Here is a 16,270-nt window from a genome sequence, read left to right as displayed (position 1 = left end):
TCGCGGGGCACCAACCCCGCATTCCGTCGCCGGTTAGCAGAGGCCTTGTACCTGGTACATGTACTTGGGCCGGGCCGTAGAGGTCCATGCTGGAACAAAGAGTGTCGCGCCGAAATGAGTCCAACACCTTCGGTCATTGCTTCCGCTGTCAAGCTGTGGAAGCTAAGGAGCTTGGACCATCCTCCAATTTCCGGGGAACAGCTTGAGATGAGGACTGAAGCGTCTCCAAAAACAGCCAACCCCTGTGCCGCATGTGGGTCCACCGCTGCCCGCCTTTACGAATTGAGATTGGATTGAAGTCGCGCTGTCACGGTTGCTGGCCGGGAACCTGGAAAGCTGCCACTTTTACCTCCTTACGCCTACGTACCTCAACCTGCTGCACCTCACGCTCCCGCAACCCTGCTCCTCTGCCCTCGAGCCTCTTCCCTCTCACCCTCTCTGCCTTGCAGCCCCTGTCCACCCGTCTCGAGACGATCCAGCTGTCCGTTTCATTGGATCCCGTCGTAGGGCCACCTTGTTCTCTGCAAATGCAACTTCCACCTTCCACCGTCTCTCGCGTCCCGTGGTTTAAGACGTCTCTTGCTGTCGGTGCGGCCGAAGTTCTCTTCTGTATTCCCGTCAGCGACATTTTGAAAAAGACCTATTACAGGCTAACGGGCCGGTTCAATCCCGCACGCTTAACCGCCCAAGAGTACGGGAGTCTTGCTCTTGCCGGTACGTCACGAGTCTCCAGTCCACCCATCTTCGTCTTTCTAGCAACTAACACCGTCATAATCAATTGTCGAATAGGCCTCTGCTGAGTCCATAACCACTTTGACCGGCCGCCATGGCCTCCACAACAGCAATCCCCGAGGCTACTCTACGCCAGAGGAACGTGCCAGCCTTGACCAAGAAAGCCAAGAATGGCATTTCCTCTGATGTCGAGATCGACAAAGTTCCGAATGCCGTCGCTCCCGCCAAATCCGGCTCCGAACTCGAATACAAACTTGCCCTAGGCCTCATCACCGGCTTGGCTTTCCTTACCAGATTCTGGGGCATCAGCCATCCCGATGAGGTCGTTTTCGATGAAGTCCATTTTGGAAAGGTAGGTACCTTGATAACCCGAGCGAACCATATATCTATTCATTGGCCATGGCTGACATGTGCCGCCACACAGTTCGCGTCCTACTACCTCGAGAGAACATACTTCTTCGATGTCCACCCTCCTTTTGGCAAGCTTCTCTTTGCCTTCATGGGCTGGTTGGTCGGCTATGATGGCCACTTCCACTTCGAGAACATTGGCGATTCCTACATCCGCAACAAGGTCCCTTATGTTGCTTTCCGCTCTCTGCCCGCCATTCTCGGTGCCCTCACCGTCTCGGTTGTCTACATGATCATGTGGGAGTCAGGCTACAGCCTTCCTGCCTGCCTGATTGCCGCCGGTCTTGTCCTCCTTGACAACGCCCACATTGGCCAGACGCGCCTGATCCTCCTCGATGCCACCCTTGTCTTTGCCATGGCGTGCAGCTTGCTCTGCTACATCAAGTTCCATAAGCTCAGGCATGAGCCCTTCTCCAGGAAGTGGTGGAAGTGGCTTATCCTGACTGGCTTCGCCCTTTCTTGCGATATCTCTACCAAGTATGTCGGCCTCTTCGCCTTTATCACCATTGGCTCTGCCGTCTGCATCGACTTGTGGGATCTTTTGGACATCAAGCGTCCCGGTGGCGCTCTGACTCTGCCCCAGTTTGGCAAGCACTTCGCTGCTAGGGCTTTCGGTCTGATCATCATGCCCTTCATCTTCTACCTCTTCTGGTTCCAGGTTCATTTCTCGATCCTTACTCGTTCTGGACCTGGCGATGACTTCATGACTCCTGAGTTCCAGGAGACCCTCAGTGATAACATTATGCTCGCCAACGCTGTCACCATTGATTACTATGACACCATCAGCCTCAGGCACAAGGAGACCAAAGCCTACCTTCACAGCCACCCGGACAAGTACCCGCTGAGGTACGACGATGGTCGTGTTTCTAGCCAGGGTCAGCAGGTGACTGGCTATCCCTTCAACGATACCAACAACTACTGGCAGATCCTCCCCCCTGGCCCGGACGATCAGAAGCTCGATCACCACATCAAGAACCATGATCTCGTCAGACTCCGCCATATCGTCACGGATACCATCCTGCTCTCACACGACGTTGCTTCTCCTTACTATCCTACCAACCAGGAATTCACCACTGTTTCCATTGGAGATGCCTACGGTGACCGCGCGGCTGACACTCTTTTTGAGATCCGTATCGAGCATGGAAAGGCCAACCAGGAATTCAAAAGTATCTCCAGCCACTTCAAGCTGATCCACAACCCAAGCAAGGTTGCCATGTGGACTCACTCGAAGCCACTTCCGGAATGGGGTCATAAGCAGCAGGAGATCAATGGCAACAAGCAACTGGCACAGAGCTCCAACGTCTGGCTTGTTGAGGACATCGTATCCCTCCCCGCGGACCATCCGCGTCGCGCGAAGCCTGAGAAAAAGGTCAAGACCCTGCCCTTCCTGCGCAAGTGGTTCGAGCTGCAGCGGTCCATGTTCTGGCACAACAACCAGCTCACAAGCAGCCATCCTTATGCCTCTCTGCCGTACCAGTGGCCTTTCCTGTTGCGCGGTGTGAGCTTCTGGACACAGAACGAAACGCGCCAGCAGATCTACTTCCTTGGTAACCCCATTGGCTGGTGGCTTGCTAGCAGTGTTCTGGCTATCTATGTTGGCATTGTTCTGGCTGATCAGTTCTCGCTCCGCCGTGGACTTGATGCTATGGATCGCCGTAAGTAACCCTCGCAATCTTGAATAACGGCGATGAGAAACACAGAGCTAATCAATACATTCTAGGTACCCGTTCTCGCCTGTACAACTCGACAGGCTTCTTCTTCCTCGCCTGGGCAACTCACTACTTCCCCTTCTTCGTTATGGGCCGTCAACTCTTCTTGCATCATTACCTACCAGCTCATCTTGCCTCGGCACTCGTTACTGGCTCGGTTGTAGAGTTCCTCTTTAGCACCGACTCTGCCGAGCCTGATTACCACCCCAGCAAGTCGAGCAAGAAGGTCGCCCCTACTACCAAGCGTCGCTTGAGCGCCCGCGAGCGTCTTGCTGGCCAGAGCATGGCTGGCGCCTGGATCGCGACTGCGGTTATCATGGCCCTCGTCGCCTTTGGCTGGTACTACTTCTTGCCATTGACCTACGGATATCCTGGTTTGACCGCTCCCGAGGTCAATCGGAGGAAGTGGTTGGGCTATGACCTTCACTTCGCCAAGTAGATCCGTCGTCACTTGACGAACCCTTGAAAAGGTGTGTGCACAGGAGACTGTGAGTGTACAGTAGAGTTATGTTTCAGTGTGTAGAAAGGTAAAAAGGGGGAAGTGGTATGGTGGCGTGTAGGCGTTTCCAATCAATCTAAGCACATCAAGGTGCGGACGAACAAGGCATGCAAGTTACAAAGCGAGGATTGATCTTAAACTCAAGTTACTTTCCTACGTCTTATACGGATTTAGAGCCATTCTCGTCATAGACCAAAATCAAATCTGATTACCGCTAGAACATGATTCTTTTAGATGCCTCGCTGATTGCCGCAACCTTGAAATGCGGATGTACTTTGGGGACAAGATCATTTCAACACTTCGCGAATCATGGGCTTGGAAAATGTGCATGTATCGAGATCATCTTTATTCTCAAGTATTAAATCATTCTGTAACTGTGTCCGGCACCGCAGCAATTTGAATGCCGAAACGCGACAATGCCCCAGATTTATCGTCCATCACATCATCCACAACCATTAACTCGTAGGGGAATGAACGTGTCAACAACCTATCTCTGAAAGCAAAGTTAGCTTGAAAGTCCCACAAACAGATAAATTCGGCAAAATTGCTCAAAGTCGTGTAAATGTGTTTGTTTGTATACTTCAGAAACCCAGTTTATAAGCACCACCAACCCCACCAGCCAAACACTACCCCCCATCCTCCAGATACCCGCCAGCATATGACGATGCAGGCGTTTTCCCCGAAGAGAAGCGGCTTTCTGGGACAAGCTTAGGTAGAGGGCCAGCCGAAGAGGTCCCATCCCTGTTACAGGACTAGATCCGAGGAGGTTCATACGGCTCTTCCTATTACAATATTATGGAGGGTTGCAGCGCGAACTGCGAAAATCATCATGGTATACGGGGTGGGATGTTGGATGGGATGTGGGGGATGGAAAGAAGGGGAATAAGAGAGTAGTAGGGAACGTACCACTTGAGATGCTGGTAGAGGGGGAAGTCGGTTCGTGATGGGTCGGGTTGAGTCGGGTATCTGACAGGAGAGGCAGAGAGAGGGGGAGCAGAAGAATGACGCGACGAGGACGTGGAGAAAGGGCCGAGTAACAGCTGCGCCCGCTGAACTGAGCAGGCTCTTGCGAGCAGGCCACGTCAGCGAGTAGCGAGCAAACATGCCAATTCCGTTCGTCGGTCATCCGTCCGTCATCTCTGCTTCCTGGTTCTCCTCTCCATCAGGTCCAACTCGATCCGACCCGACCGACCGACCGACTTCCCGAGCGCGATGGTTTTAATCCAGAAAGGACAAAACCACCCGCATCCAACAAAAATAAAAACGCTCAGATCATTCCGTCGGTTCGAGCGAGCTCTTAAGACGTTGGTCGTTGCGTAGCGAGGAACAAAATCGTGGCGCGGCGCGGCGCGGCGCTGAATTGTCGTGAAAAGGCTCGTTCAGTTCACCAGCCAGCAGCAAAAGATGTGTGGAGGAGAAAAAGTTTTGGATCAGAGGAGCCGAGGAGGTGCAAAAGTGGCTCCTGCTCTAGGCTGAGAAAAGACCCCACCATAAGTTGCAAGGACTGGAGCTCATTTGCACGGACCATGTCGGCCGAACTTTAGTGGAGTTCTACCGGTGAGTGGAACACGGATTACGGCGCCAATGACCATCGGTCCGGCTGAGTGAACAGGGGCCTGAGCAGGCGTGTAGGCATCAACTTGCTGTCATCTCGCAGTGAAATTCAAGTACGGAGAGAAAGCTGAAATTAGCAACCTCAACAACCAAAGGCATGTCACATGGAGTCAATACAGGTCGTGAGAAGAGCAACGCATTTGGATTATCGATAACTACGGAAGAGACTGTGATACTAGAAGTGCAGTTCGTGGTCGGATACCACCATACCATGTGTTTATTCCAACCTTGAGCAATCCTAGCTACTGACCTCAGCACGCACCACGATTTCAACCATCTGGGAATGTATGTGAAGTGGGAAGGAGGGACTGTTTTCGCCTAGGTACCTAAATACAATAACATCGTAACAGCCAAACACACCTCTCTGCCCTTCCTCCGCAAATGCGTCTTTGCATCTGCCACCTTGGAATGCCTCTTGATCGTAGGCTCGCATTCATTACATCATAATATAACAGGAGGATATCAAGTCCTTAAATCGCTAAACCCCATTCAAACCCGCTGATAAATCAAATCCCATCCCTCCTCCAGTAATTCATTGAGTAGAATTGACTGACATACCATTCTTCTACATCTTCATTTTTGGCATCGGCAGTGCATCCAAGTTTCCAACCGGTACTCTGTGGGTGGTTCAAGGAGCATCCGGGTCCACTCGCACGCATAGAGCCTCATTGCACAGTGAATTACGGTTCCCCATCATGTCTGACCTAGAAATAGCCATTCATGTCGTGCGAAGTCCAGTCACCTTGATAAGCGTGCAAGATGTCCTGAGACGATGGCTGAGAATAGCCAGCAGCCAAGCTCGGGATGTCCACGTTCGCGAAGAGCGATTCAGTGAATGTGGGTTTTGAGTAGGCGCCGGTGGTGGGAGGATACAAGATGAAGTCGCCAGGGACATTATTGCAGTTACCCATGGAGAAATCTTGATCATCAAAGCCCTCATCAATCTCGCCCAATGAGGTAGGGGGCGTGAAGAGCATCGTGTTTCCTTGTCCAATAGGAGAAATATGGGCAGGATGCGACTGGCAAAGCTCAGGTGCGGTGTACGCGCCGAGATGCTGTCCCATGTCTTTGGGATAGAAGGGAGAGATGACTTGGTTGGGCAGTTGCATAGTCGCGCCGTAGATGTCATCAATGAGCGTGAACTCGTTGAGGTCTTGATAAGCGGAATTGTGGTCCATGCCAGCATCCGTTAATGGAGTACCATTGTCAATGGGTGAATAGTCAAGCTCAAGCTGCTGTGGGATGGTGTTGAAGTTGAACTCCGGAGCATATGAAGGGAACTCAATGCTGGTCTGGTACAGCCCAGCGTTCCAATCATCAGAGGGAGTGGCGATGCTCATACTGCGGTCGCTCGAAGGGGTACCAATGTTCTGGAGCTGAGGAGTGGGATGGCCGGAATCGGGCCCCAAGCTGGGAAGAGTGCTGGGTTTTTTACCATTGGTTTTGGTCCTAACGTACGTCCAGCCATGGGCCTTTTCCATGTGCTGTTTGCAGTTGGACTCGCGCTTGGACTTGTAAGGGCAAGGCTTGAAGAGACACTCATACATAGGTGGGGCCGAGGAGTGCTTGTCGTTGTGGTGACGATCCATTTCCTTCTCGGTTGGCCAGCCGTACTCATGGTACTTGCATGTCTTGACCGGGCACTTCCATGGTCTCGAATGTGTCTTCTCGTGCTTGGTCAGATCGCAAGGACGCTTGAACTCCTTGTTGCAACCAGGCTCGCGGCACCTCTTCGGCGCCAGCTCCTCAGGGCTGGCGTTCTTCTTCCGGCGAGCCATGGAACGCATAACCTCCTCTTCATCGAGAGCCTCCTCACTTTGGGAGCGCTTGAAGTTGACCGGGCTTTCCGGTGCCTTCTCACAAAGGTCCACGGGCAATCCAGTGGCCAGGGAGATGGCCTGTCCGTTCTTCTTCACGCGAACCAGTTCCGAAAGCCTGCCGTTGATGTGAGGGCCACCGTGAATCTTGATTTGATCAGTGCTAAAGTAAATGTCAGCGCAAGCCACACAGTTGCAAGAGAAGAGAGAGTCGTACGGATCAACCTCCATGCCATTGGCGCCATCCTTGGTCTTGTTGCTTTCCGCAATCTGACGAGCATAGTTGTAGAATTGGTCGACGAGATCAACAAAATATCCATTGGTGTAGGGGAGATCGCGAGGGCGAGTCAGTTCGCGGTCGCCAAGGTGCTGGACGGTAGCCTGGAGGCAGTCGATTGTCGTGAGACAGAAATCGAGGTATGAGCCTGCAGCTTTGGTCCTCTCCTTTAAAAGTAGCGCACGGTAAGTAGTCATCCTAACGTCCAGTGGATCAACAGTTTCGCTTACCGGAGCCACAAGAATCAAAGTCTTCTCAAGATCTCTTAGGCACAAAATCTCCTTATCCTGAATCTTCTTGGGGCACTCGAGCACGAGCGAGTGGAACTCCTTCAGAGCCGGCTTTGCAAGTAGAGGCTTTAAGACGTATTCGACGATGCGGTTGGTAGCACGGTCACTAAGGCCGGGAAGATTGAGTGCCGATGCTGAGCGAGCGGCAGCGGACCTGGTGACAGCCGAAGTCCTGGTGGTCTTGGCCTTGCAAGAGGCATCCTTCTCGGAAGTAGAAGCAATCGAGCTTCCAAGACCGCTGTCGGAATCGTGGTGCCGAGATGAGCGGCGTGTGCGTGGACGGAGCATCCGGCGCTCGTTCTCGGCCTCCTGGGGCATGATGGGTGAATCCAGGTTTCTTTGAAGGAGCCCACGAGGCGGAGGAATGCATTCGCCACTTTGCTTAGCCGAGACAAAGGTGTCGTTCGAAGAGGCCAACTGTCTCGTGATGGCGTCCAAAGTTAGGGCAACACGGCGGCAGCGGGAGTCGATAACATCGTCCAAGTTGGTGTGAGAGCGGCGAGGGAGCGACGGCGGGACGAAGACCCGCTCGGAAGAGTCCCCAGAGGCGGGAGAGTTGGGAGAGTGGAAGGTAGCACCCTTTTGTAGAAGCACGTTGGTCTTGAGGGTCAGGCCACCCGCTGGTCTCCTGCGAGGGTTCGACATGATTGCTGTGTTGTGTGGAGTTGATGGGCTATGTTGCCGACTGTTTTCTCTGGTCAGTCCATGAGCTCTCGAAGGCTTGCAAGGTAAAGAATGGACGTGGGAGACCGAGAACGTCGAGTGAGTCACAGGGAGTGGAAGTATGCTTCACCGGAGGTATCACAACGATATCCCACACTCTGCTTGCCCCCTATCAAGACGAGGCAGGACAGGATTGGCCAAGGATTGTGGAGGTGGGTGTCGGGGGAGGGGGGGGATAGTCGCCAGCAGGCGAAAAGGTTATATCTTACTTTGATGTGATAGCACGAGCCGACAAATACCTGGCAGCTCGGCGACTTTGACCGAAGTCTGGGATATCTTGGAATAGCGGACGTCAAGGCTTTGTTGTCAGGTTAAGGCGCCGTCGATAGGATCACGATAGCAGGCGATGGAGGCGACGATCCGAAGAGGAGAAAGATGGATCCTGGGGAAAGTTGTGGTAGCGTAGAGATAGTGGGATTGGAAAGAAACCTAGAAAGGTTGGGTATCGGGTTGGTATTCAGGCTTTGGTATCAATAGCAGGCTGTGTTTGCTGTACTTGGCTAACAAGTCGGGGTATGTCGTTCAAACTGTGCTGAATGGAGACAATAGCACTGATCAAGTCCAGTCCGAATGACCTGGGCAAGAAACACTAGACGAGATCAACAGGCAGGAAAGAGAGGGAACGGGATGAAAGGGGGACGCTGTGGTGGGATTGCCAGGGAGGAAAAGGGATCGCGGACGGGGACGAGACGGACGGTCACGGAGTTCGAAGCTGGGGAGAGGATGGGTGATGAGAAATGGAGAATGGAGCGAGGCCGAACGTTGCTGCCTGCTGACAGACCGGGGTTCGTGTGGGTCAAGCGGCGCAGCTCCACGTTAGCGTCCCCGCCATTGGATGGAAGTGGTTGAAGCGCGGATCCTTCCTTCTTGCCCACGCCAGCGCCTGTGCTTGGGCTTGGACGTGTTCACGGTGCCAATGCCACACTCGATCTCTTTTTATGGCAGCCCCGTCTGTCACTCTATGAGTGTCTCCCTCGTCCCGCCATGTTTTACCATTGGTTTTCAGTTCCCAGAGGCTGTTGTTTGCTGCGGCATTGATCATGATGTGTGATGCCGGTTAGGCGATGTTAAAGCGAGACATTGACAGCTTGTACCCGCCGTGCTTACTCTGCCGGCCAGCAGCCAATCGCATTCAGCCAAACATCTCAGCTCCACCGCAGTGTGTCCCTTGATTCCCCGATGACCAACCCAAAAACCCATGTCAGCCCTGTCTGGATGCACCTTATTTCGGGACCACAGCGAGTCTTCCGGAAGTCTTTGACTAGCAAACCCAATCTCCGCAACGAGGACTTTTCGCAGGGCTATCCCAAGAACTGGGAAAATCAGCATGGTAAGCATGGGGATGATACCAACGGTGAGCACTTCATTCGCGTCTTCACACCTCAACTTCCAGTCAAGAACAGCCAAGATCCCTTGTACGCAGTCAACTTCTTTGTCTGTTGCCCGTTCGTCATTCTCCGTTTCCCGTTTACCGGGGATGCGTAGGAGTTGACGACAAACGCTCAAAGGAAACCAGAAGATCCCTCCCGAACACGCAAATCAGAAATAGGACGCTGTTGCTTGGGGTCACCATCCGACCTCGAGCCGACCTCTGGAAACGCAGGACGACCTGGACGTATGGCAGACGATTTGCGGCTTTGGGATGTTCGTTCGTGACGTGGAAGTCTGGGTATCCCTTTCCTCCCCACGGCCACTTGTCCACTGCGTTTCCTATGAGGCCATAACCCATACATATTCTCTCAATCGAGGGAAAGGTGAAGGCGGCGCAGGACATGGCCACAATCAGAGCTGCAACAGTGACCTCTTCAGTGGGTTTCAGCCATGTTCTGGCGACTCCAGTCCTATAAAACATCCAGAGGACAGCTCATCTCGACAAGTGTCGGGTTGTGAGAATGCGCAGCACGTGCGGGGCGCCTCAACATCGTGGTGTAACATCGCGAGTATCTTGCTGGTCAAACCCCAGGCGCTGAGCCACCGCGGTGGGCAGGCATGAAAGTCGGCGTCCCAAATAGGATACTCGCCCCTGTGAGAAGTTCCGAGTCTGATTTGCTGACGGTCCAAAACAGCCAATCATTGAGCATACCTGCGCAATATGGTCTCATGTAAATCGGCCCCGGTAGAACTTTGCATATCGAGAACGCTAAACAGACAGGGGAGGAACTGGGCCCCCAATCTGAGCCGCTGCGTCGCGAAACCTTTGCCCCAGCCTGAGGACGGTTTGGACGGGCCTGAGGAGGAAAATGAAGGGGACAGGTCGGGCATTGACTCACAGGCGATCATTGTCGTACATACTGCTGCCCAGTCCTAGTCCGTCATTGTTGTTGCTGCTATGGGCCTTCTTTGACAAACTGCTCTCTGTCTACTTTCAGAAACTATCTACGCCAACCCAAGGTGGTCAGTGTGTAGTCCCCTCCTCAGACTAGCCATCTTGAAAGTGCCCAGTGACGAACTGGTGGGCTAAAGCTTCCATCTTTGGGATGATCTGGAGGCGCACGCCGCGGCAAGCTATACCATGAAGCTTATTGGTCCAAGATAATGTGAGCGCAGGCTTCTCCCCCCGTTATTATCTCCTCCACCATGATGATGCCCCACTCAACACCCTTCAGCCCTACGGACTGTCGTCGAGTTAGACTTCACGACGACATTGTAAGACATCAAGGCCCTGTCACCCGGTCTTCCTACGTACATTACGTACCTACATCAGGACACATACACATTACAACCGCCCGGTCCAGTTCACAGGCATACGTATGCTATCATATGCACATATTTTCACCACTGACGAAGCCGCTTGCAGAGATTTAAGGGCATGCATATGTATTGACGAATGAGAGTATAGAAAAACTAGAAGCCTTGAGATATGCATTGTAGTTACCTAGATCCAACCCCCACCGCTTGCTACTACACGTGTAATCCACCGGCAAGTCTTCGATCTCGTCAACGGCAGATCGCGGTCTTAGCACTTGAGATGACCGGCTAACTCTAAATCACCCCTGCCTTTCATTAAGACCATTGGGTATCGGATGAAAAATAAACGTTTCACACATGGCGGCAACGGCGGGGGAGAAAACGGGACTCGTCATCCATTGACGTTGCAGGACATCTTATGATATAAACCTATTGTGGATATCCCGAAGAGCCGCTTGCTCGTTCTCGGCTCTAGACTGCCACTACGTGGATCAAACGACGACGCTTCAAACGGCCGGCTATAATCCAGGCAGCTATTTTTTTCTACGGCCGGAGGCAATCCTCACCAGGCTTGGACAGCGGAGAAAGGCACTCCTCATATGGGGGTGGAGAACTCGGCTCCCGAACCGTGGACACTGGCGAGATGGGGTATACCAACGGTACACTTCGGCCTGCTGGGATGACAAGGGAAAGCTTCGGGGGTGGTGGCCGACGTCGCGTCGGCGGTGAGCTCCGGAGCCTATCCTGCTTCGGCTCGTGAGATACCACCGAAGTTGGACGGCCCTTGACATATTTATTGAACTCTTCAGCAGGCAGTATTTGTAGTACTTCACCGTACAGCTGGTAAGAGCTTGCGCGCCTGGCCCTTCTACCACCATTCTTGTTGTTGTTGTTGTTGTTGTTGTTGTTGTTGTTGTTGTTGTTGTTGTTGTTGTTGTTGTTGTTGTTGTTGTTGTTGTTGTTGTTGTTGTTGTTGTTGTTGTTGTTGTTGTTGTTGTTGTTGTTGTTGTTGTTGTTGTTATTTTCTCGGTGTTTTTTCGGCGTTGTTTAAGCTGCTTCTGCTCCAAGACAGTCCAGCCGTAGCTCTTAGCTGCCAAAGTGGCCTTTTTCCGGGCCTCGGTCTCTAGTACCCAGTCGCGCAGCTGGCAGACCATGCATCGACTAGTTTTCATGTTCAGAGGGATCTCGCACAGCTTCTTCCAATGAGATGAGAGGAAGAAGAGGCGCCATCCCTTCGGTTCGTCAGTGTCTCGCCCTCGACGGCTGTCCTGTATCTCACGTTCTCTATGTTGATAGCAGGGGGCAGGACAAGTCCAGACCGCTAGAGTTCCTTGGATGGGGTTGTCCTGTGTGGCCTTGGTGAGTTTCATTCTCGCCTGAATGTTCGTAGGTGAAGGAAAAAGCAGGAGTTCGAGGTAGCGTGAGATGTCTGAAGTGATTGACGGTACTAAAGGACGAATATCACTTACAGGAATCTGTCAGCAGCTTTCCATACGAAGAATGTGGTTTGCTTTATAATCGCTCTTGACCATCTCTGTCAACAGATACCGATGACAAAGAAATCCGCTCGGATCAAAGACCCGTTCTTTGACGAAACACATTTTTAGAAGCGAACAATCACCTTGTTGTCGTTGGAAGAGTCGCCAGAACAAGAGAGTTGCTTCAAATCCTGAATCTGCGTTTATCTACTGTTCGAGCCGCATTACATGGTATCCGATGTTTCAGAGGTCTGAAGGCAGTCCGGCAGCCTCTTTTATTCTCTATGACATTTCACCACCTCTGTTCTCCATCAAATATACAGCCCTTACTAGGCATAAGACAATGAAGCTACTGGTAGCTCAGAGGCTATGCTCAACATAAACGTACGTAATTGTAACCGACTACTAAGAATAAATAACAAAAACACATCCGCAAAAAGTCCTTTGCGTACAGCACTCTTATCAGTCCCATCGACAAATTTCCACTCGAAGAGCCATCAACAGGACCCAGTACATCACAGAGTGAATGGGGAAAACGACAACTACAGCTTACGGGGCACCCATTCAAAGATATTTATTATGGGGTGCACGTCGGTGCCTAACTCCCGCCGCGTTGGGCGTGTAGCTGGGAAAAGACGCCCAGGGCAACCCAGAACAAGTGAGAAAATATGTCCAAGCGAGCCACCGATTTTCTTATCGCCGTTTCCCACCAAATTTGATGTTTTCCGTCATTGCAATATTCCTGATCCACTCAGGCGTCATCCTCCATTCACTGGGTCGAAGATACTCGAAGCACCCAAGGATTTTACAAAAGATCCGGAAATCGCTGAAGCCGAGCAGGCAACATATGAAGCATACTCCACCGCCTTCCACGCCAGTTATGATTCCAACAAGCAGACAGCAGAAAAAGATAACACAAGCGATTTGTCAGACTCACAGAGCTTCTCACTCTCCTCTTCATCAGCTTCTTCATCCTTTTCTCATCTTCCACCCCTGCCATCTTCCTCTTCCTCTTCTTCTTCTTCCTCCTCCATCACGCTCTCTTCACCATCTACACTTCACCCCCACTACCTCTCCCCAATCGGCCTTTCCATTCTACACCTCATCCGCACCCATCTCTGTCTGCCACCTGATCTTCCACCCTCGCACTTGATCGTCCATCTTATCAGACGATGGGAAAGGACCCGAGTCGCCGTAGCACAAAAGAATGCAGAGCTGGCCGCGCAAGCTAACGCATTGGACTGGAGTGGAGTGGAAGATGAAGAAGCGGTAGATTTTCTCGATTTGGACGAAAGGGATGTGTTGAATACGTGGGCGGAAGCTCAGAAGAATATGGAGAATAGGAAGTTGTGTCCGCTTTTTGGGGCTTGGGGTTATACGGAGAGTGCGAAGTATAGTAGGTAGCCAGGGCTGCAGAAGTCGGAGGACATGATTTAGGGGGAAGGGGATGCAGAACGAAAAGAGCGAAGGAGCTATAACGGCAAGCCACTAAGGATCTGGCGCAGGCCGGCATCTGTGATCAACACCCTCTTAGTATGTACCGAGATAATAGTGAGGTTCTCCATTATTTACACGGTAAACGGTTGTTCTCTCGGGCCCGAACCCGAAGACCGGACTCGGCCAGTCCGTTGTGACATCGGGAGTGAACCCGGAAAAGCGGGACTAGTTCTTTGCCAAGACCCGTTTGTGGAAGCCGCAATGTGGGGCCAACCGGGCGGGAAAGCTCCGGGCCCTCCCGTGTGGGGCTAAACACCCCACCTTCTCCTGTCATAACATCACCAGTGGGTCTTTAACTCGTACCTGCTTCTTGATTTCACGTCTTTGCGCGCTCTTGGCTCACTTTCCCATCGAGATGTAACACGAACTGGAAACTACGTCCTCCCGTATGCCTACACAATTGAGGACTACGGAAGGCGGTATGGACGGTAACACGGCAAGCGCGGTGCAGCACTGGCCGTCTCTCCGATCAGTGACCCTTTGATGCGCGCAGGGTGGCGATCTATTGGCAACAATGACCGGAGTCCATTCTCCGTGTCGTCATCGATGTTGACGGCCGTTCTCTTCCAGCAACAAGTCAATACGTCATATGCACAGGTAAAGTAAACAAAAGAAGCTGGAGCACCGACACGATGTGGTGTATAAAGAGTGAAAGCACATTAGTTGCATTGTTCTCGTTGATACATATCCTCCAAAAACCTGAGCTACTTCAACTCTCCTCAATCATTCACCGAAGAAACCAACCGAAAACACATTCAGCAAAACCACCAGAACATCTGCCAAAATGACTGACAAGGGACAATTCGAGAGTGGTGAGTTTCTTCCATGAGCATCAGCTTGATGCGTCTCATGTTGTTGCTACGGGCATGCTCTGACCTCTTCTTCTTCGACGGTAGGCCACAAGATTCCGGTCACTCATCAGAGCTTCCCCGGCAAGGAGACCGAGATGCCCAACCCGCAGCCTCTGTGGGATGAGATTCCTACCGCTGACGGCAAGAGCCAGAAGTACCGCGCTGCTGGCAAGCTGAAGGGCAAGAAGGCTCTCATCACCGGAGGCGACTCTGGCATTGGCCGTGCAAGCGCCATCCTCTTTGCTATGGAGGGAGCCGACTCGCTCATCGCTTATCTTCCCGAAGAGGAGGAGGATGCGCAGGAGACCAAGAGGAGAGTAGAGGCGTACGGTCAGAAGTGCTACTTGGTCTCTACGGATCTTCGCGACAGAGAGAACTGCAAGAAGTTGGTTGATGAGGCTGTCAAGGCATTCGGCGGCCAAATCGACATCCTCTTCAACAACGCCGCCTACCAGATGGTAGTCGATGACATCAAGGACCTTTCGGAAGACCAGTGGATCAACACCTTCAATACCAACATTCACCCCTACTTCTACCTGGCCAAGTACTCTCTGCCACACATGAAGCGCGGCAGCACTATTATCAACAACGCCAGCATCAATGCCTACGTCGGCCGTCCCGACCTTCTCGATTACACTTCCACCAAGGGCGCAATCGTGGCCTTCACTCGCGGCCTGAGCAATCAGCAGGCTGGAAAAGGCATCCGCGTCAACGCTGTTGCCCCTGGACCCGTTTGGACTCCTCTCATCCCATCGACCATGAAGGGGGAGAACCAGGAGCAGTTCGGATCCACCCCCTTGGGTCGTCCTGCTCAGCCAAGTGAGGTTGCCACTGCGGTAGTCTTCCTGGCCAGTGAAGACAGCAGTGCCTTCAGTGGACAAACACTGCATCCCAACATGGGAACCGTCGTCAGCGGCTAAGTCAAGGTCGTGGTCAGTCGAGAAAGGAAACTTCGGACGAGTCGACATTGCATTGTCATGGGCTCTCGGTCATGAGGAAGGGTGAAGAAGACAACCTGAATAGCACGGGACTTGGTCGTTTGAAGAAGGACAGACGGGATGAGAAAGGTATCGACATTCACAACGACACCTCTTGGGAGCATCGGTTTGATTCAACTAGCACCGGAGATCCACATCATCGACACATCCCCAAAAGATTCAATTGGTATTGCACTCGGATAGTGAAGGGTATTGATACTATCAATACACTCTGAGATAAATAAGTAGCATAGCCTGGCGTAATGAATTAGTTTATTAGTACCACCTGCTACCTCGGCCCTGTTCCTATAACACATGACAATCGATACCTCCACTGAATGCCCACAAATACCGATCATCAAAACTTCAGCATGCTGACTAGTTCCCCGCTCCCAGATGTGGTTAACATAGCAATACCCGTCTCAGTTGCACTCCTTACCGTTCCAACACTCAAGCACCTGCTGGCCAGAAAACGGGGTCTTTCAAGAGAATATGAGCTTGTTGGTGGAGATGTGGCCGATACAGCACACTATCAAGACCGGAATGGTGAAGCAACAGAGGCATCGACAAAGGCCTTAACGGATTCCCGTGCTAAAATCTCGCTTTGGTTAGGGGTGCTAATTAGTCTAGAGGCATCACTGACGATCGAACTAGTGAATCGCTTCGATTTTGGAACGCGCAGAGCGTTCTTGGTACAGGAATCAGATTGG

General features: G+C 52.2%; 3 protein-coding genes across 3 annotated transcripts; 2 read left to right on the top strand and 1 right to left on the bottom strand.

Moving 5' to 3' along the window:
• Positions 1 to 27: 27 nt before the first annotated feature.
• SMAC4_08483 (uncharacterized protein) lies at positions 28 to 3,594 on the top strand. Its single transcript, XM_003346909.2, has 3 exons — positions 28 to 1,084; positions 1,157 to 2,795; positions 2,861 to 3,594. Exons 1-3 carry the CDS (start codon positions 827 to 829, stop codon positions 3,286 to 3,288), a joined length of 2,325 nt encoding a protein of 774 aa, XP_003346957.1. The 5' UTR covers positions 28 to 826; the 3' UTR covers positions 3,289 to 3,594.
• Positions 3,595 to 3,674: 80 nt separating this feature from the next.
• SMAC4_08482 (uncharacterized protein) lies at positions 3,675 to 9,886 on the bottom strand. Its single transcript, XM_066090808.1, has 4 exons — positions 8,279 to 9,886; positions 7,287 to 8,031; positions 6,997 to 7,223; positions 3,675 to 6,942 (listed from the first exon to the last, which is right to left on the bottom strand). Exons 2-4 carry the CDS (start codon positions 7,989 to 7,991, stop codon positions 5,667 to 5,669), a joined length of 2,208 nt encoding a protein of 735 aa, XP_065945664.1. The 5' UTR covers positions 7,992 to 8,031; positions 8,279 to 9,886; the 3' UTR covers positions 3,675 to 5,666.
• Positions 9,887 to 12,687: 2,801 nt separating this feature from the next.
• On the top strand, positions 12,688 to 15,503 carry SMAC4_08481 (uncharacterized protein; the record flags this gene model as incomplete). Its single annotated transcript, XM_003346907.2, has 2 exons — positions 12,688 to 14,544; positions 14,629 to 15,503. Exons 1-2 carry the CDS (start codon positions 14,517 to 14,519, stop codon positions 15,501 to 15,503), a joined length of 903 nt encoding a protein of 300 aa, XP_003346955.1. The 5' UTR covers positions 12,688 to 14,516.
• Positions 15,504 to 16,270: the final 767 nt, after the last annotated feature.

This window comes from Sordaria macrospora, chromosome 1, assembly GCF_033870435.1.
Source record: "Sordaria macrospora chromosome 1, complete sequence".
In the NCBI taxonomy this organism is placed as follows: domain Eukaryota; kingdom Fungi; phylum Ascomycota; class Sordariomycetes; order Sordariales; family Sordariaceae; genus Sordaria; species Sordaria macrospora.
The sequence above is the reverse complement of the archived record's forward strand: the minus strand, read 5'-3'. Positions and strand labels throughout refer to the sequence as shown.